Source organism: Cnephaeus nilssonii (assembly GCF_951640355.1).
Source record: "Cnephaeus nilssonii genome assembly, chromosome: 21".
Lineage (NCBI taxonomy): Eukaryota > Metazoa > Chordata > Mammalia > Chiroptera > Vespertilionidae > Cnephaeus > Cnephaeus nilssonii.
In genome coordinates this window covers 14,971,934-14,991,984 of record NC_137092.1, presented here as the reverse complement: position 1 = coordinate 14,991,984, position 20,051 = coordinate 14,971,934, and the positions used below count along the sequence as shown (strand labels likewise).

At 52.2% G+C, this 20,051-nt stretch overlaps 1 protein-coding gene across 6 annotated transcripts in view; it reads right to left on the bottom strand.

Moving 5' to 3' along the window:
- Positions 1-20,051, bottom strand: part of TDRD10 (tudor domain containing 10) — a 29,255-nt gene that overhangs the window by 8,983 nt on the left and 221 nt on the right. Inside the window, exons 2-7 of one of the 6 annotated variants that reach the window (XM_079760366.1) lie at positions 18,751-18,774; positions 14,053-14,297; positions 13,697-13,773; positions 12,334-12,392; positions 4,732-4,802; positions 4,028-4,184 (exon numbers count right to left, since the gene is read on the bottom strand). In XM_079760366.1, the coding sequence (XP_079616492.1) occupies positions 4,028-4,184; positions 4,732-4,802; positions 12,334-12,392; positions 13,697-13,773; positions 14,053-14,054 (366 nt within the window). In that variant the 5' untranslated portion in view covers positions 14,055-14,297; positions 18,751-18,774. Of the gene's footprint in view, positions 1-4,027; positions 4,185-4,731; positions 4,803-12,333; positions 12,393-12,803; positions 12,905-13,696; positions 13,987-14,052; positions 16,252-18,750; positions 18,775-19,492; positions 19,569-20,051 lie in introns of those variants that run through there. The other 5 variants (XM_079760367.1, XM_079760371.1, XM_079760368.1 and 2 more) reach the window with 5 other exon arrangements.

The following is a 20,051-nucleotide window of genomic DNA, read 5'->3' as shown; positions in this document are numbered from 1 at the left end:
AATGGCCCTTGAAGGGATAGAAGGTTCCCCACCCCTGCCCTACACACACCAGGGAGAAGCTCTCGGTCCACTGCCCAGCAGGGGTGCAGGCCTCACGTCTCGCTCAGAACAGCGGCAGCTTCCCTGCCCGCAGCCTCTGGGTCTGCCCACGGCCACCCCCGGACTGCGGCTGGTCACCCGGGCCACGTGCCTTGAAGGCCTCTCACCCTACCCAGGGAGCTGCACGCGGGCCGCCTGCAGGGCGCGTCTTGGTGGAAATGTAACATGTACGGTGTTAACCCCCCACAGCTTTCCTCTCCTCCGGGTCATGCACGTTGTGCTTCCCCTACGTGCCAGGCGCTGAGTGCCAAAGGCAAATGACGCAGACCCTGTTCTCAGGAAGCCCACATCCAGCCGCTCCACAAATATTTATAAACTGTGTGCATTCCAAACACTGCCCTCAGGTGCTCACACTCTGATGGGGGCAGCAGGCAGTGAGCATGCACACAGGTATGCCGCCGCCACGGGGCCACAAGAGCAACGACAAGACACAGGCAAGGAGCAGGATGAAGAGGGCAGGATGGGAGGTGGGGGTGACCACTAAATAGGACCTGAATGAAGTGACAAAGCACCCCCCGTCGATACCTGGGGAAGAGCCTTGGGGCTGAAGACAGCAGGTCCAAGGCCAAGGTGGGCATGTGCTGGGCGTGTTGGCAGGACAGCACTGGGGCGGGCGTGATGAGACACTTTCATTCTTGTCTTGGGGCGCCTGTGACAGGCCTTCCTGCTTCCACTCTGCTCCCTGGAAGCTATTCTGCAGGGTCCCTTTAAAACTCAAACCTCCGTGAATGGATGGACGAACAGTGACACGTCCATGCCACAGAATACCACGTAGCAATGAAGAGAATTGCTGATGGCGCAACCGCACGGGTGACTCTCAATCACATTCTGCTGGGTGGAAGAAGCCAGACACAACGACGCACAGACAGCACGATGCCATGGCCACTAAACTCTAGATAACCCTCGTCTGCAGTGATAGAAAGCGGGTCGGCGTTGCCAGGGACGTGAAGGGGGGACTGCTGAGGGGAAACACCGGAGAACCTGGTGGGTGGTTAAAGTGTTCTATATTGGATTGTGGTAGTGGTTATGTGGCTTCATACTGTAAACCCTGAGGACTAAGAAGGGCTCCTGGTGGCTACTTGGTCTTAAAAAAAAACAGAACCTAGCTGCCATTTCTGCACAGAGGCCTCTCATGCAAACAGCACTTGACAGAGAAGGCTCTGCGCTGCACTGCCCATCTCCACTGAAGGGCCTGCCTGCACCGCGCTTCTGACCTCTGAGCCAGCCCTTCCAAGTTCTTGGAGTCCCATTTCAACCAATAGGACTGAGGCTTTCCCCATCCAACTGGAGCTGCACAGCTCCAACCAATCAAGGCAGCTCTATTCTGACCAATCAGGGACGAGGGGCGGGGACTTCTGGCTTCAGAAGCCAGCTCCCCTCTGGCTCTGGGGGTGCCCATTTTCCACCTAAGACGGAAAACTGGGTTTACTGGCTGAAGATGGTTCAGAGAGGGCAGAGTGGAGCCGACCTGCAGACCATGGCAGAGTGGGACTGGGGCAGACCATCACAGAGCGGCCATGGCAGAGTGGGCCTGGGGCAGACCATGGATGGCAGAGTGGGACTGGGGCAGACCATCACAGAGCGGCCATGGCAGAGTGCAGCTGCCCAGCTGGAGCGAGGCCTGGCCCCAGGGCCGCCCGGCTCAGCAGCCTTACTGCCCCCGGCAGCTCGGAGGAGCTGTCTGCACAGCAGCAGCCATGCTGCACTAATGGGGAGCTGTTCACACTCACGTTTCCTTCTTCCCTGCACCCCAAACTGTGGATTCCTGTTGGTATTTGAGTTGGCACCAATGACCATCCGCTGACGTTACATATGTCAAAATCCACCAAACTTTAGGAAGCCACACTTCAATAGTATACTTAATACTTCAATTAAGTTGGTGTTTTAATGTAAATTGGTTAAATCTGGTTACGTTGCTCCCTGCCCAAACTCTCTTTTTTTTAATCGTCACCCGAGGATATTTTCCCATTATTGACTGGCTGCCCCCTGTACCCGCCCCTACCAGAGCCAGGGATCGAGCCTGCAACCGACATACGTGTCCTTGACCAGAATCGAACCCGGAACCCTTCAGTCTGCAGGCCGATGCTCTATCCACCGAGCCAAACTGGCTAGGGCCAGTGTTCTCTTTATGATGTAACTACTAGAGGGCCGGTGCACAGATTTGTGCACCAGTGGGGTCCCTTGGCCTGGCCTGTGCCCTCTTGCAATCTAGGACCCCACCCTGGCCGGGGTGGGACCGAGGGAGGGCTCCAGGGCATGTCCGCCATCTCACCCAGTCCTGATCAGCTGGACCCCAGCAGCAAGCTAACCTATTGGACAGAGCATCTGCCCCCTGGTGGTCAGTGTACATCATAGCGACTGGTCAAACAGTCGAATGGTCAAAGGGACAATTAGCATATTAGGCTTTTATATAGAGATGTAAACACCAATCACAGATGAATCAAGTTATGTATTATGATTGATTGTTTTCATTCTTACACAATCTTTACCCCAGGAATTAACTGCTTTTTCCTCCCTCCATTTACTACTTGGATTTTCTTAAATCTCTGGCTCAGTTTTCCCACCCACCAATAGCTCTTTATAATACCTCTCCACTCAATTTTCCATTTTTCTTCATGCAAATATTATCCTGCAGTCTCACACCATCCTGCTCTGTCCTGGTCTGGCTGCTGAACAACTCTTCTACCCCTTTGTCATCATCTTGGAAGTCTCAGACCCCTCTACTGGGTTGGATCTCCTAGATCACCTCGTTGTTTAGCTTATCACTTCATTTTATTGGAGCATATCCCTCTGTAGCTTTCTGAGAACAGGTACATAAGGAATACATTTCTGAGATTCTACATTTCTTTTTTTTTTTTAAGAGAGAGAATGGATTTGTGGTTGGACATCATCTTCCTGCAGAATTCAATGAGACCACACAATTCCATACCCTTCCATGTAGATTCTCATTCTGAAGCTTTATCCCAGAATTCTAAAATATTTCTATAACGTGCCTTGGTGTCCATTTTTATTTTCCCGTCATTTATCCTGGGCGCTCATTGGTGGTTCTCCCTCTGAAAGCTCATTCCTTTCCTCCTGAGAGAGTTGATGTCATTTGATGCCTTCTCCCTCATGTTGACCTGAACTCTTCCTGGATGTGCATGTTGCATTACTGAAGCTGATTCTCTAATTGTACCTTTCTCCTCTTGAAAACAATTTTACCACGAAATATCCCAACTGATAAATCCTCTCCCCAAAAAGCATGATAAAACTTGACACCATTGTGAAAAACAGCCATTTCAGGCCCTGGCTGAGTGGCTCATTTGGTTGGAGCGTTGTCCCGGGTTCAATTCCCAGTCAGGGCACATACCTAGGTTGTGAGTTCAATCCCTAATTGGGAGGCAACTGATTGATGTTTCATTCTCTCTCTCTCTCTCTCTCTCTCTCTCTCTCTCTCTCTCTCTTCCTTCTTTCCTTCCTTCCTCCCTCCTTCTCTCCTTTCTTCTCTCTAAAATCATAAAAAATATATCCTACAGTGAGGATTAAAAACACAAAACAAAAATAAAGACAACCATTTCAGGACTCTGGAAACTGACCAGAAACATACAACAAATTGAGAGTGTCTATTAAAAGAACAGTGGTTAGAGCGTCGGCCCACAGACTAAAGGGTCTCAGGTTCGATTACGGTCAAGGGCATGGTCCTCGGTTGCAGACTTGAGTCCCAGCCCCCCTCTCTCACACCGATGTTTCTCTAACCCTAACCCTCTTCCTGGCTCCCTCCCACTCTCTCTCTAAAAATCAATCGAAAAAAAACATCCGCAGGTGGAGGATTAACAACAACAACAAGTTCCCCTCATTTCACCCACGGTAAAACCAGGCCGACGGAGGAGGTCTGCAGCCCCCCGATGAGGAAGCACAAGCCCCCCGCACGGAGAGCCTGTACATGTACCTGCAGCTCCTGGGGCCTCTGGGCCACGGCAGGGGTCCTCGTGGGAGCGCTCCTGTTGGAATTCACACACAGCTTTCGATTGTGGAAGAGCGTCCCGTTCAGCTCCTGGACGGCAAGCGCCACTCTCTGCACGGAGCCCAGGTCCACAAATGCGAAGCTGGAAGAAGCACACGGGGCAGCTCTGAGCGCGTCTCTGGGCAGAGCGGCAGGCGGCAGGCGGCAGCCAAGCCCAAACGCGGGCGCTCTCCTCCCCTCCCCGCCAGAGGGGGGCGCTGCAGACACACCAACAAGTCACTGAGGCCCAGGCTGTGTGCCCGTTAACTACGGGCTACGTATGGCTTTGGGTTTCTTTCCTACTCCCCACAAAGGTTCAAAGCACTCACTGCCCTGAAAATAAGCAAGGGGAAATAGGAGTAGGCCTGGGTTTCCAGCGGCAACCAAGGCTAAGGACGGCTTGGTCATTTACCTCCAGTCAGAAAACAGAGCAAGGATGCTACCGAAAATAAATCCAGGTCTCCGGACTCCTAAACCAGGGCTGTGTGGGCAAGACAAGTCCACGGGGGCTCCCAGGTGTCACCTGGCCAAGTCACAGTGGGTGCGGACTTGGGAGCGCAACGGCGAGGGCGCGATGTGGGTGCATCAGCAGGATGGACCAAGAGGAAAGGGTTGCTTCCCAAAGCAAACAAAGGAAGTACAGTCATTACCATTTGCAGCCGCTCTGGATCCTGCGGACACGGAGAGGGTTGAAGTCCTTCAGAAGGTGCCGGATTTCGTCCTACACGGCGGGGTTTGAAAGAGAAAGAGACCCAGAGACAACACTTACAACTCGTTCTCAGGGTTTCAGACGCCCCCCCCCAACCAGCTCATCTGTCATCAATGGAACACATACTTCCTGAAAAGTCTACTATGCCCTAACCCAGTGGTTCTCAACCTTCCTAATGCCGCGACCCTTTAATACAGTTCCTCATGTTGTGGTGACCCCCAACCATAAAATTACTTTCGTTGCTACATCCTAACTGTAATTTTGCTACTGTTATGAATCGTAATGTAAATATCTGTGTTTTCCGATGGTCTTAGGCGACCCTGCTAGCGGTTCTCAACCTGTGGATCGCGAAATATTAATGTCCACTAACCGGTTTGGCTCAGTGGATAGAGCGTCAGCCTGCGGACTGAAAGGTCCCAAGTTCAATTCCAGTCAAGGGCATGTACCTTGGTTGCGGGCACATCCCCAGTTAAGAGGTGTGCAGGACGCGGCTGATCTATGTTTCTCTCTCACTGATGTTTCTAACTCTCTATCCCTCTCTCTTCCTCTCTGTAAAAAATCAATAAAATATATTTTTTTTAAAAGAAAGAAAAGTATATTACATGCTGTGTGTGCCAGGTTTTGTGCTGAGTGATGCAAATACAGAGGCAGGAAAAACATATCCTGCCTCCAAATGAAGCTCACCAGCCCAGCGGGGCTACAGACAGGACCATCAAGGGAACAGAGTGAAGTTTGAGAGAGGTCAGGACAGGGGTGGGGTAGGCAGCTGCGGAGGGAGAGGACCTTTGTCTGGTAGCCTCCCCTCAAGCGGCTCACACCCCTTCTTTGCACGTCTCCCGGCCCCCTTTCCTCACTGTAGCCCTCCGCTGCCCGGCTAGGGTCACCTTCCCCCTCTCTGGGCACCTCGCCACACCTGCTCTCCACTCTTCCTCCCTGCCCTCCGGCTGCCTCCCTTCCCAGAGGCGACTCCTTGCACTGGGCTAGCTCGGGCCCTCAGTGCATAGACACACCACCCCTTTTCTTGGAGCTACACCCTACTTTTCCTCTTTTCTGCCACACCTGCAGAAAGACCAGCTCCTCCGAACGCCTGTTTCCTCTGCCCACTCCCTCCTAACTGCCCGCAGTCTGGCTCCTGCCCTACTAAAAATGCTTTCTTTCTTTCTTTTTTTTCTTTTTTGTGTGTTTTGTTAGTCCTCACCACGAGGGAGTGGAAAGGAGAGAGGGACGGGCAGAGGGAGGGTGGACGGGAGGGAGGGACATCTATGTGAGGGAGTCACGTGGATAATTGCCTCCCCGCACACGGGGCAGGGGATCGAACCTGCAGCCCGGGTACACGCCCTGGACGGAGAATCGAATCCAGGACGAAATGCTTTCCTTAAGGTCCCAGATGTCTCCCCCACCCACCCCACCGGGAAGCGCTAACCTCCATTCCGAACCCCTACTTCCGCCGCTCCTCACAGCCCCTTCCTGCCGCCCTCCCGGCACACTGCCCTTGGAAATTCCACAACCATGATAAAAACCATTTCTCTTCCCTAGAAAGTTCTATTCTGGGGGGGAAAAAAAAAAAGTGTGACATTTATACAATCTTCTTTTAAAAGCAGCTTTTACCAATCTAAAGTCACTTTGTTGGGTGAGGAAATTAGACATACATTATGTATAACTCATTTTCCCCAGTCTTCGTGTTTATATTACATCTAAATTCAAATTTTCTAATTTGCTTTTACTTTTAAATATTTAATGTTTATTACACATGAATCTACAAGATGCTGAGCAACAAGCCAATTTGTCAGCACAGGCAATATATGCTTAGCGTTTTCCGTTTACAAAGCACTTTCACCAACCTTGTTCCATTTGACCCTTAAAATCACCCTGAAGAGTACACATTATTATTGTCCTCACTCGCAGAAGCATAAAATAAAAATCAGAGAGGCTAAGGGACTTCCCTAAGACGACACAGCCAATTTAGAGTCGGGATTTGAACCCAGGGATTCTAACTTCACATCCTACATTCTTTTCATTCTCTGCAAAACCTCGGCTGTCTTCTTCTTAGGTTTTACCATTATTAACGTAAAAGAGGAAAATACTCCATATTTTTGGTATCTTCTATAGCAGGTGTCAGGAAACCACAGCCTCAAGCAAAATCCAACCTACCTTTTTATCAATAAAGTTTTATTGGAACACAACCACACACACACACACACACACACACACACACACACACGGTCATTTACTGGAACACAACCACACACACACACACACACACACACACACACACAGTCATTTGCTCTGGGGCTACTATCCCCGAGTCGAGTATTTGCGACAGAGGTACATGATCTGCAAAGCATAAAACACTCACTACCTGACCCTCTGTGGAGAAAGCCCGCCAAGCCCTGTGCCCTCGCAATGCTGGCTGCAATGAGATCCTGCTGGACGGCTCCTTTTCTTTGGGGTTGGGATTAAAGCATCAATATTTTTTAAAAGCTCCCCAGATGGTTTTAATGGGCAGCCAAGGTCAAAAATTACTGTTCAATGGTATCAAGCAGATTCAGGAAGTACTGCTTTTCAGAAAATGTGCTTGAGGGTGAGAGGAGAGAAAAACCACCACCACCACACACACAAATACAAAAGCAAAGTGCAAAACCCTGCCAACATCTTCCCATCCACGGGCCTTCAACCAACGCTCTCAGGGAGGCCAGCCCCCCAGCAAATGCTGCTCCTGTTAACGGTTGTCATCCAGCACTCCTAAAATCTGAAGACATGCCCTAACCATGACTTTCTTTCTGCCCCTTGTATGGTAGTTATCCCCCCTTATCCACGGGATGTACATTCCAAGACCCCCAGTGGGTGCCTGAAACTGCAGACAGTACCAAACCCTATATATACTGTTTTTTCCTACACATACATCCTATCTAATAAAAGAGTAATATGCAAATTGACCATCACTCCAACACACAAGATGGCTGCCCCCATGTGGACACAAGATGGACGCCACAAGATGGCCAACAGGGGAGGGCAGGTGGGAGGGACCAGGCCGGCAGAGGAGGGAAGTTGGGGGCGACTGGGCCTGCAGGGAAGGGCAGTTGGGGGGGACCAGGCCTGCAAGGGAGGGCAGTTGGGGGGGTACCAGGCCTGCAGGAGAGAGAAGTTGGGGGCGACCGGGCCTGCAGGGAAGGGCAGTTGGGGGGGACTAGGCCTGCAGGGGAGGGAAGTTGGGGAGGACCAGGCCTGCAAGGGAGGGCAGTTGGGGGTGATCAAGCCTGCAGGGGAGGGCAGATAGGGGTGACCAGGCCAGCAGAGGAAGGAAGTTGGGGGCGACCGGGCCTGCAGGGAATGGCAGCTGGGGGGGACCCAGGCCTGCAGGGGAGAGCAGTTGGGGGGGACCAGGCCTGCAGGGGAAGGCAGCTGGGGGGGACCCAGGCCTGCAGGGGAGAGCAGTTGGGGGGGACCAGGCCTGCAGGGGAAGGCAGCTGGGGGGGACCCAGGCCTGCAGGGGAGAGCAGTTTGGGGGGACCAGGCCGGCAGGGGAGGGCAGTTAGGGGTGACCAGGCCAGCAGGGGAGGGCAGTTAGGGGCAATCGGGCTGGCAGGGGAGCAGTTAGGCATCAATCAGGCTGGCAGGGGAGTGGTTAGGGGGTGATCAGGCTGGCAGGCAGAAGCGGTTAGAGGCAATCAGGGAGGCAGACAGGCGAGCAGTTGGGAGCCAGCAGTCCTGGATTGTGAGAGGGATCCCAGATTGGAGAGGGTGCAGGCTGAGCTGAGGGACACCCCTCCCCCGTGCATGAATTTCTTGCACCAGGCCTCTAGTACCTATAATAAAATCTAATCTATAACTAAGCACAATAAGAGATTAACATATAGCCCAGCTGGCGTGGCTCAATGGTTGAGTGCCTACCTAGGAACCAGGAGGTCATGGTTCGATTCCCAGTTGGGGCACGTGCCCGGGTTGCGGGCTCGATCCCCAGTAGGGGACATGCAGGAGGCAGCCGATCAATGATTCTCTCTCATCATTGATGTTTCTATCTCTCTCTCCCTCTCCCTTCCTCTCTGAAATCAGCAAAAATATTTTTTAAAAGATTAACACATATAATAGAACAATTATAACAATATACTGTAATAAAAGATATGTAATAAAAGACATACAAATGGCCAATAAGCACATGAGCAGACGCTCATTAGTTAAGGAAATCAAAACCACAATGAGATACCACCTCACGGCCACTAGGTGGCTATAGTAAAAAAGAGGTTTGGCGAGAAAGTGGAGAAATTAGAATGCTCATACATTGCTGGTGCCACTATAAAATGGAACAACTGTTTTGGAAAACAGTTTGGTAGGTCCTCAAAAAGTTAACCATAGAGCTATCATGTGACCCAGTAATTCCACTCCTAGGTATATACCCAAGAGAACCGAAACATACGTTCACACAAAAGCTTGTACACCCATGTTCAGAGCAGCATTATGGGTAACAACCAAAAAGTGGAAACCACCCAAATGTCATTGAATGATGAGTTGATAAACAAACTGTGGTATATCCATGTAATAAAATATCATCCTATATAATAAAGAGCTAATACGCAAATGGTCGTCACGCCCTCGCACCTGGGCCGGGGGACCTGAGGCCACGCTCCCATCCTGGTGCTGGGGCCGGGGGACCTGAGGCCACGTCCCCCGCCCCAGCGCCGGGGCCGGGGGAACTGAAGCCAGGCCGGGGGGCCTAGGCCACGCCGGGGGACCTGAGACCACACCCCCACCCAGCAGGGCTTGATGGGGGACCTGAGGCTGCACCCCCCGCCCTGCGGGGCTTGACGGGTTGGGGCCGGCCGGGTCTAGGTCTTGCACGATTTCGAGGCGCGTGTGGGTGGGCAGGGACTTGACTCTGGCTCCCGTGGTGTGCCCCAGACTGACAGGAGGAAAATTTTCATATACATTTTGCTAATTTTCTTTCATCTCTGACACTTCTATTATAGAGAAAGGGCAAATAGCAATATTAAAATATTTCCTCTAATTAATTCCCTTTTAATGTGCACGAATTTTGTGCACCGGGCCACTAGTTCAGTCATAAAAAAGGAGTGAAGTGCTGAGATGTGCTATAACGTGGATGAACCCTGGAAACGTACTAAGTGAAGGAAAACAGAGAATGCCACGCGTTGTATGATTTCCTTTCTACGGCGTGTCCAGAACAGGCAAATCCACAGAGACAGAAAGTAGACTCATGGTTTCCAGGGACCGGGAGGAAGGGGGAGGGCGGAGGGACTGCTAATGGGTATGGGATTTATTTGGGGGATAATGAAAATGTTCTTGAATTTAGATGTTTGCACAACCTGGACAGCCACTGAATTTTATGGTACGTGATTTCTATCTCAATAAAAAGTGTTAATGCAATGAAAGAAGATGCTGGCTACTGTTATCGCTATGAGTAATAAGTCAGCCTTCACCTCTGACCCACAACTTGCATCTTCTACCCACAGCCATGAAACTTCTACGAGCTACTCTGTTGGTTTGCAAGTCAAGTCCCAGTTCTCCACAGGACATTTAGGACTCTTTCCGGAACCCTACTCCATTAGCTGAAGTCTTTCCTGGGAGGCTGGTCTGAGTTTCCCGGGCTGTGGGAGAGGTCGTGTGCGCCCTGTGGAAGGATGGGGGCCAGAGGCCAGGTGCTGGGCTTTGAAGTAGGCTCCACTTTGAAACAGGGTGCACTGGTGGTGCGGACAGGAGCGATCCCTAAATGGAAGGGAAGAGATCCTCGGAGAGTTCTGCCTTCGAGCATTAAGAGGGTTTTTATTTTGAAGGCTGCCTGCACCAGGCCTTGCCTCTCGGCACCTTGCCTCTCCCGACCACCCACCGCAGGACCTGCCTGCAGGGGCTCCTGCCACATTGCTGTCCAGCAGCAGGTTTGACCAGCCTGCCAAGAGGAAGGGGAATCAGGTACCAAGAATCCCCCACCCGACCCCTTTGATTGAATAGGATTTCATTTATTGGATCAACAGAAATTACTTCGTTGTGTGTTCCAATATCCTTTTCTTCTCTGTCAGATTAAAAAAAACCATAATAGATCCACTTTTATTATGGCGAGTCATTTACATGTCCTATCGACTATGTGGTTTGGTACTTGGGGGCAACTAGATACGGATGCAGCTCTTGGCTGACCTCACCAGGTCTGTGTACTTGGACCTCTGACAGAATGAGGCACCCTCATCGCCAGGGCGACGGTGACACCCACCGCCCCGAGTTATTACACGAACTTAACAGAACCACACGAATGAAGCCTTTAGCCTATTTCCTGGAGCATGCCTGATAATTAAAATACAGCAAGTGGTACAGAAGGAATAAAATACAACTTGGGCAGAGAGGACTGAGCTGAACTGATTGGCAAGGGGGCAGAGAACAGGAAATTTTTTTTAAATGTTTAGCTTGCAGCAGAGGTCCCACAAAGATGACTTCTCTCATACTCCCACATCTGAGCTCCTGAAGGTCAAGACCTGGCTATGTCTCTAACGTGCTTGCTGAACTTCAAGCATATGCGTACTAGAGGCCCGGTGCATGAAATTCGTGCACGGGGGGGGGGGGGCAGGGTCCCTCAGCCCAGCCTGTACCCTCTCCAATCTGGGACCCCTCGAGGGATGTCTGACTGCCCATTTAGGCCCGATCCTGGACTGCTGGCTCCCAACCGCTCGCCTGCCTGACTGCCTGCCTGCCTGATTGCACTAACCGCTTCTACCTGCCAGCCAGATCGATGCCTAACTGCTCCCCTGACGGTCCAATTGCCCCTATCTGCCCTCCCTTGCAGGCTTGGTCGCCCCCAACTGCCCTCCCCTGCCGGCCTGGTCGCCCACAACTGCCCTCCTCTACTGGCCATCTTGTGGTGGCCATCTTTGACCACATGGGGGCAGCCATCTTGTGTGTTGGAGTGATGGTCAATTTGCATATTACCTCTTTATTATATAGGAAGGATAGTAGATGCTTCCAAAGAAAGTCAGGGGGTGCTTCAATTCAGTAGATTACGCTTCCATTTTCCTTCCATCTGAACTTCAAATGCACGTATTACACATGTTAAGTGCTTGTGTGATTCTATAATTATTTCAGGTTTGTTCATGCGGCCTCCCCAAATAGACAATAAAACTCCTGGGTTCAAAAGCCCTAGTGCTTACATTCTACTCTCTAAGCGTCACAGCCACGGGCTCAACTGGCCCGTTTCCAGGTGAACTGGGTGCAGGTTGTGGCTGAGACCCGACTGCTCCCCGTGCCCAAAGGATGGGCACTGGAACGCGAACGAGGCCCCTTCCTGAAGACAAGCCGCCTCGTGGCAGCCCCTCCGTCCACCCAAAGCAGTAAGCGGGGTGACCAGCCATCCCGGTTCACGTGGGAGGAGTGGGGACGCACCGCGCAGGAGGCTACAACCAGGAAGGTCCAGGCAAACGGGGACGAGCTGGTCAGCCCAGTCACCACCTGTGACGGCTGGCACACCCACGGCGGGGGACATTGGGCTGCTGGCCGGTCAACGTCCTGTGGGGGAGGCCGGAAAGAGAAGCCGCGGAACGAAGAGTACCTCAGAGATGTCCAGAGGAAGGTTGCCAACATACACCTGGGTCTCCCTCTTCCTGACGCCTGAGCAGAAACACAGCATTAAAATGGCAGGTGTATGGTCAGAAGGTTCAAAGGAGGGGACGCATGTGATGAGGGACACCTTTTCTTCAACGTGAAAACACCCCCCCACAGCTAGCCGGCTTGGCTCAGTGGATAGAGCGTCAGCCTGCGGACTGAGCGGTCCCAGGTTCGATTCCGGCCAAGGGCACATGCCTGGGTTGCGGGCTCGGTCCCCAGTGGGGGGCGTGCAGGAGGCAGCTGATCAATGATTCTCTCTCATCATTGATGTTTCTATCTCTCTCTCCTTCTCCCTTCCTCTCTGAAATCAATAAAGAAATATATTTTTTTTAATTTTTTTTTTTTAAAGAAAGAAAATACACCCCCACACACAAGCATCACTCCCCGAGTGAGCAATGATTGGCTATACCGCACCCAACCACGCAGCAAGCAGCCGGGGATACGTGCTGGCCGTGGGCATCACTGCCTTCAAGGCGGGAGCTCGCTCGGTGGGGGACGGAGAGTCACCAGCACACCTGGAAGCCAGTGCTCTCAATGAGATATGAAGAAGTGTCTGGGTCCAGGGGATTGCGTTTCAGAGTTAACATGGCCCTGGCTGGTTTGGCTCAGTGGGTACAGCGTCGGCCTGTGGACTGAAGGGTCCCAGGTTCGATTCCGGTCAAGGGCACACGCCCAGGTTGCATGTTTGGTCCCCAGTTGGGGGCGTGCAGGAGGCAACCAATCAATGATTCTCTCTCATCTTTGATGCTTCTCTCTCTCTCTCTCTCTCCCTTCCTCTCTGAAATCAATAAAAATATATTTAAAAAACAAAAAACTATGAAGCAGGGGGGAGGTGGAATGGAATCCGGGCAGAGGGACCAGCACGTGCAGAGGCAGGGAGCTGTGAAAAGGCCTGGCACCTGGGGGAGCTGCACGTGGTCGGGAACAGCTAGAGCGCACGTGCATGAGGGCGAGGGTGAGAGAGGAGGCCAGGCCACATGGTGAAATCCGCGGGGGCTGCGAGGAGTAGAAGGTTTTCACCAGAGAGGTGACATCAACAGCTGGGTTTTAGAAAGGTCACTCTGGAGACAGGGGAGGGTGAAATGAAAGAAGGTGAGCATTAAAGAGAAGCACGGAGTTAGGAGCAGCAAACGCGACGGTGACGGGGGGGGAGGGGGGTGGGTGGGTAGGAGGCCTGACCAGGCTAGAGCAAGGGCAGGATCTAGGTGGGTCCCGAGTTCATGCAGGAACAGAAACGCAGTAGATTAAATAAGATCCAGGTATAGACGGAGGGTCCCAGCACCAACCAACCCCCCAGGCTAACTCACCCAGAGACTTCTCCTGCGGCACTCCCTCCTTCCCCAACGGTTCAGCGGAGGGTGGGAAGTCACCGCGGCCCCAGAACCTATCAAAGCAGGTCTCAGTGTCTCACCAACCAACGTTTGGGCATCAGCAGCAGGGCCCTGCCCAAGCCCCCAGCCCCCTTTCTGACGGAGGGTTTCCCTTCCTCCCCCCAGACTCAGGTTCCAAACCAGGAAGCCCGCCACGGGGCCTTTGTCGTCGTTAACCAACAGGCAAGGAACGCTGGGGGTGACTCCCGAGCTCTGGGCACCGCGAGGCAGGAAGAGAAGGAAGAGAAGGCTCTGCGGAAGGAGGCTTGTTTGTCACAAAGGAAGTGACTTACATGCTGCCGCTTCTTCCCAACAGGACCCTCTGCAAAGCCAAGCAGCCACCGTCAGAGGCGTGCCGGGGACTCCACCAGCACTGAACTACCCAGCAGGCACTGTGGCAGGCCCCTCAGCGGTCCGCGTACCAACCTCCGGGACCTAGTAAGGATTCCAGTTCCAGGGTGGGGTTTCCACACCCCCAAGCGACGCTCCGGACATCAGCTGGTGTCCAAGGGCTCCACTCAACGCTAACACTCTCTACCTGGGAGGAGGGTGAGGTTCCGTAGGTGAGGGGCTATGGTTATCAGCTGTGCTTCTCACCGGAGGGGCCCCAGGCCTCCTGCTTGGGTCCATCCAGTTGCTAGGGCGGCTCACAGACTGGAGCCGCCAGGTGGGAGAGATGCCTAAAGCAAGGTATGGGGAAGGGGGCAGAGCCTGCCGGCCCTCCAGGTGAGCCCCTCCCCCCAAACCTCCACTGGTTCACCAACCGGGAAGCCCTCCGAACCCTGTCCTCTGGGTTTTTACGGAGGCCTCGTTACAAAGGCAAGATGGACTATCTCCTTGGCATCGGCAAGTGGTTCGACCTCCAGCTTTTCTTCCCTCCCCAGAGGAGGGGCAGAAAGAGGGGTGAACCAGGGAAAACTGCAACCCTCTAATCCTCTGGGGGGTCCCCTGCCAACCAACCCCCTTCCTTAGGGCTGTCCAAAGTCGCCTCGTTAACGTAACAAAAGGTGCCTTCCTCGCTCTCCTCACTTAGGCAATTCCCAAGGTTTTAGAAGCTCTGTGTCGGGAACCGGACAAAGCCCAAATGCGTATTTCTTTCTCTCTCTCTTTTTTTTTTAAATATATTTTTATTGATTTCAGAGAGAAAGGGAGAAGGAAAAAGAGAAAGAAACATCAATGATGAGAGAGAATCATTGACTGACCACCTCCTGCACGCCCCACACCAGGGATCGAGCCCGCCATGAGGCAGGTGCCCCCACCGGAATCAAACCGTGACCTTCTGGTTCATAGGTCAATGCTCAACCACCAAGCCACGCTGGCCAGCCTACAGATTTCCTATTAAAAAGCACAATATCACACCCATGAATGTGTTAGTTTCATGGCAAGGGGGAATTAAGGTTGCAGAGGGAATTAAGGCTGCTAAGGAGCCGGTTTTAAAATAGATTCTCCAGCCCTGGCCAGTGTGGCTCCGTTGGCTGGGCATCACCCTGTTTACCGAAAAGTTTCTGGTTCTTATTCCCCCCCCCCCCCGGCACCTGCTTGATCCCCAGTGGGGCGCGTGCCGAGGTGGGGGTCATGCAGAGGCACCCGATCGATGTTCCGCTCTCACATCAATGTTTCTCTCTTTCTCCCTCTCTGCCTCTCTCTCTCTCTCTCTCTCTCTCTCTAAAAATCAACTTAAAATCTTTTTTTAAAAACAGATCATCCAGCCTTGGCCAGGTGCTCAGTTGGTTGGAGGGTCATCCTGTACACCAAAAGGTTGGGGCGGGCACGAGAGGCACACGATTGATGTCTCTCTCACACTGATGTTTCTTTATCTCTCTCTCCCTCGCCCTCTCCCCTTTCCTCTCTCTCGAAAATCAATAAACATATATCCTCGAGTGAGGATAAAAAAAAAAAATAGGTTATCCAGGTGGGCCTAATGTAGTAATCACAGGAGCCCTTCAGAGGGAAAGAGGGAAAGAGAAGAGGGTCGGATAGAGGGATGTAACCACAGAAGCAAGATGACATCAATGCACTGTGATGAGAACTGGACCGCTGTTGCCGGCGTTGAACACAGAGGCAGGGGGCCACGAGCCAGGGCATGCAGGCGGCCGCTAGGCCCGAGAGTCCAGAGGCTGGAAAAGGCGAAGACACGGCTCTCCCCGTAAGCCTCCGGAAGGAACGCAGCCCTGCAGACTCCTGGATTCAGCCCAGGGAGACATGGCAGACTTCTGACCCAGAGCTGGAGTTCTGTTTCTGTAAAACCACTAACCACGTGGAAATTTGTTATAACAGCAAATAGAAAATAGTTACCATGAGCACACTGAAAACCACATCCATCTTGCCCTGGCCGGTGTGGGTAGGTGGTTAGAGCATCTGCCCACGCACCCAAGGGTCTCAGGTTCGATTCCCAGTCAAGGGCATGTACCTGGATGGCAGGTTTGATCCCCGATCCCAGTCAGGGCAAGTATGGGAGGCAACCAGTTGGATGTGTCTCTCTCACATCAATGTTTTTCTCTCTTTCCCCCTCCCTCCCTCCCTTCCTCCTACTCTCTAATAATCAATGGGGAAAAAAATATCCTCAAGTGAGGATTAACAAACAAAAATATTGAAAAACACCCACCTCCGCACGGGGGTCTGCGTGTGGCTAGCATGGGGCCTTCGGCTTGTAGGGATGTGGTTCCGAGTCCAGCCCAGAGCCCGTGGGCACATTGTATCTGTCCAATGAGCCCTATGCCCTCCATCACCAGGGTGAAGGGCGGTGCTGTGCTTAAAGCACTTGCCCCATATCAAGAGCTCAATAAATGGTGGCCATTGGCTTTAAGGTTTTGCATTTCGCAGGCCCTTTCCTATGACCCTGAGGAGTACTGACTTCTCATTTTACAGAAGGGAAAGGCCAAGTTCAAGGACATCAGATGATTTCCTTACGGTTATAAAAGACATTGAGGGGACGCGGGTCTGTGACCCCAAAGGACGCCTTGGTTCTTTTCCTACAGATACGAAGGCTGTCAACGTCATATGAAACGGTTTTTTCTTTCCTTTGCTTAAAACGTTTAATTAAAACATTAAATTTTTAAAGAAAATGGTAACTCTCTCAATTGTTCCCAGCTGTAGCAGGAAACCACAGCTTTCGCTGCAACTAACTTTAAATAGAACCAAAAGTGATTAAGGTAATTAAAAGACGTTGGTATAGGAAAATAAAAACAGAGAGAGGTTTATAGGCAGAATCAGGGTTGTGGGTGTTTGTCCCAGTTTCATGGAATCCCCAGAAAAGTCAACTGGCTTCTGGAACAAGGCAGGCACCAATACCTCCCAAGCAAAGGCCCAGAATAAATCTTTCAAAGATGCCTCTCAGGGTCGGCCAGGTGCTAATAGCTCATATACATTGCGCATGGGCTCCTCACGGGAAGCTCTTAAGAGCTGTACATTATTACCCCATGGTACAGAGCAAGTCCCGGAGGCTCAAAAAACAATAATCTGGTAATTTGCCCAAGATAACGATCTATGCTCATTAATGGAGAACCCTGTTTTTGGAATCCAGACAACACCACTCTCAAGGGAGTTTCCACTCTCTTGCTTGGCCTGGAGAAATCTCTTATCTGTGTTTTAAAAAAGACAAAAGAATATATAAAGAACCTGTATAATTCAATAACAAGATAAAGAAATCAATTAGAAAGTAGACCAACGTCCTGATCAACATTTCTCCAAAGCTATACCAACGGCCAGGAAGCCCACAAAGAGATGCTCAACATCATTAGTCATCAGGGAAATGCAAATCAAAACTACAATGACAGCCTTGGCCAGTGTAGCTCAGCGGTTAGATCCTCGGCCCTCGGACGAGGGGGTCTCGGGTTTGATTCCAATTCCCGGTCAAGGGCACATACCTCCCTTGCAGATTTGATCCCTGGCCCCGGGTCCCAGTCCGGGTGTGAGCAGGAGGCAGCCAGTCAGTGTGTCTCATTTATATCAATGTTTCTCTTTCTCGGTCTCTCCCCCTCCCTTCCACTCTCTAAAAATCAATGGAGCCCAGCCGGAGTGGCTCAGTGGTTGAGCGTCGACCTATGAACCAGGAGATCATGGTTCCATTCCCAGTCAGGGCACATGCCTGGGTTTCAGGCTCGATCCCCAGTGTAGGGTGTGCAGGAAGGAGGCAGCCAATCAATGATCCTCATCATTGATATTTCTATCTCTCTCCCCCTCTCCCTTCTCTGAAACCAATAAAAATGTATATTTTTTAATATATTTTATTGATTTTTTACAGAGAGGAAGGGAGGGGGATAGGGAGGGAGAGCGATAGAGAGTTAGAAATATCCATCAGCTGCCTCCTGCACACCCCCTACTGGGGATGTGCCCGCAACCAAGGTACATGCCCTTGACCGGAATCAAACCTGGGACCCTTCAGTCTGCAGGCCGACGCTCTATCCACTGAGCCAAACTGGTTAGGGCAATAAAAAAAATTTTTTAATAAAAATCAATGGAAAAATGTCCTCAGGTGAGGATTTAAAAAAATAATACCCCACAATGACACCACCTCACACTCACTATGATGGCTATAATAAAAAGGACAGCGATAATAACGTGTTGAGGGTGTGGAGAAACAGGAACCCTCCCGTTGCTGGCAGAAATGTAAAATGGTGCGGTCACTTTGCGAAAATAGTTTGGCAGTTTCTCAAACAGTTAAACAGAGAATTCCATACGACCCAGCAACTCCACTCTTGGGTATCTACTCAAGAGAAATTAAAACGTACGTCCACAACAAAGACTTGTTCACAAATGTTCACAGCAGCCTTGGTGGGAACACAGCTTCAAAGCGGGAGCAACCCAAATGCCCAACAACGGACGTATGAATGAATCAATAAAATGTGGTATATCCATACAATGGAATATTATTCAGCAACACAAAAGGAACAAAGTATTGACAAATGCTACAACACAGACGAGCCTCAAAAACGTGATGCTAAAGGCAATAACCCAGACACAAAGACCACCTGTTGTATGATTCCACTTACATGCCAAATCCAAAACAGACAAACCTGCAGAGGTAGAAAGGAGATTAGCGGCTGCCTGCGGTGGGAAGGGGGAGATGGGGATGAGCTGTCACTGCTAAGGGGCGCAAGGCTGCCTTCGGCGGTGATGGCAAAGTTCCAACATCGGATTGCGATGGTGGCTGTACTGTAAACATATTCGATATTTTTTAACTGCACACTGAAAACGTGAATTTTATGGTGTGCCAGTTATTATCGCAATAAAACTTTCTTTTTTTTAAGTCAAGAAACATTTTCTCTTTTGCCATGCCAGCTCACAAAACAGTGCTCGCCAATGAAGCCCAGGGGTGGCCGGGATCGCTCAGTCCCCGTGGCTTGCAGTGAGGATTTAAAACGTATTGTATGAGCCTCTGTGGCACGTTAATTTTTTTTTAAGATAAAAAACAATTAATATTGCTTCCAAAAGTAGGGTGGTGGCAGAGGCCTCTTGTAACGTAGAGTGTCCCACAGTTCCCCGAACAAAACGCTCCCCACTGAACAGCTTCAGGCACTGCTGTCCGCGCCCACCCCCACCCCCACCCCCACCCCCACCCCCACCATCCCCACCCCCACCCCCACCATCCCCACCAAAAACCTCGGCAGACGCCCCGGGGGTGAAGCCAGCGACCAGCTCTTCGGTCACAGTGCGCCCTGCCAACTAGGAGTGGTAATGGGGGTGCGAGTCCCGCCACTGCCTCCCATCGTCCGGGTCCCCACCGCTCCTCACCCTGCAGCCGGGGACCTGGAACCAACAACAAGCCGCACCTCTCCGGGGCCCGGCGCAGCCACCCCACCGCCCCGACGCCGACCCTCGGCGCCTAATCGCTACACGCCCCGCCTCCTCCAAGATCGCGGGGCGCAGGGCGGGGCGGGGCGCTCCTCCCGCCACCAATCCCGGCGGGAAGAGCCCGGTCCTCGAGGCGCGGGGCGGCGCTCCGGGAGGGTGACCCCAGGGTCCCCAGCGCTGGAGCGAGCGAGCGCTGCCGGCTGCGCCCAGTCTTATTGGACAACCCCCCCACCCCACCCCCACACACACACCCAAAAGTAAAGTTCCCGGAGAGCGTGGGGGGAGCGGACCGGCTCGCCCGGCTCTCAGGGGAGGGGTGGGGCTGCTTTCGGGGTGAGAGAGGAGCACGTGGCGCGCCCTGAGCGCATTTGACGGCAGCGCGCGGCCGCGACCCGCTGGGTGCAGAAGTGGGGGCGCTCTACGCTCCGAGGCGCGGCCGGCCTGCACGTGCAGCGGCTGCCACTTCCTCCCGAGCGTGCACCCCCGGACCCGCCTCTGC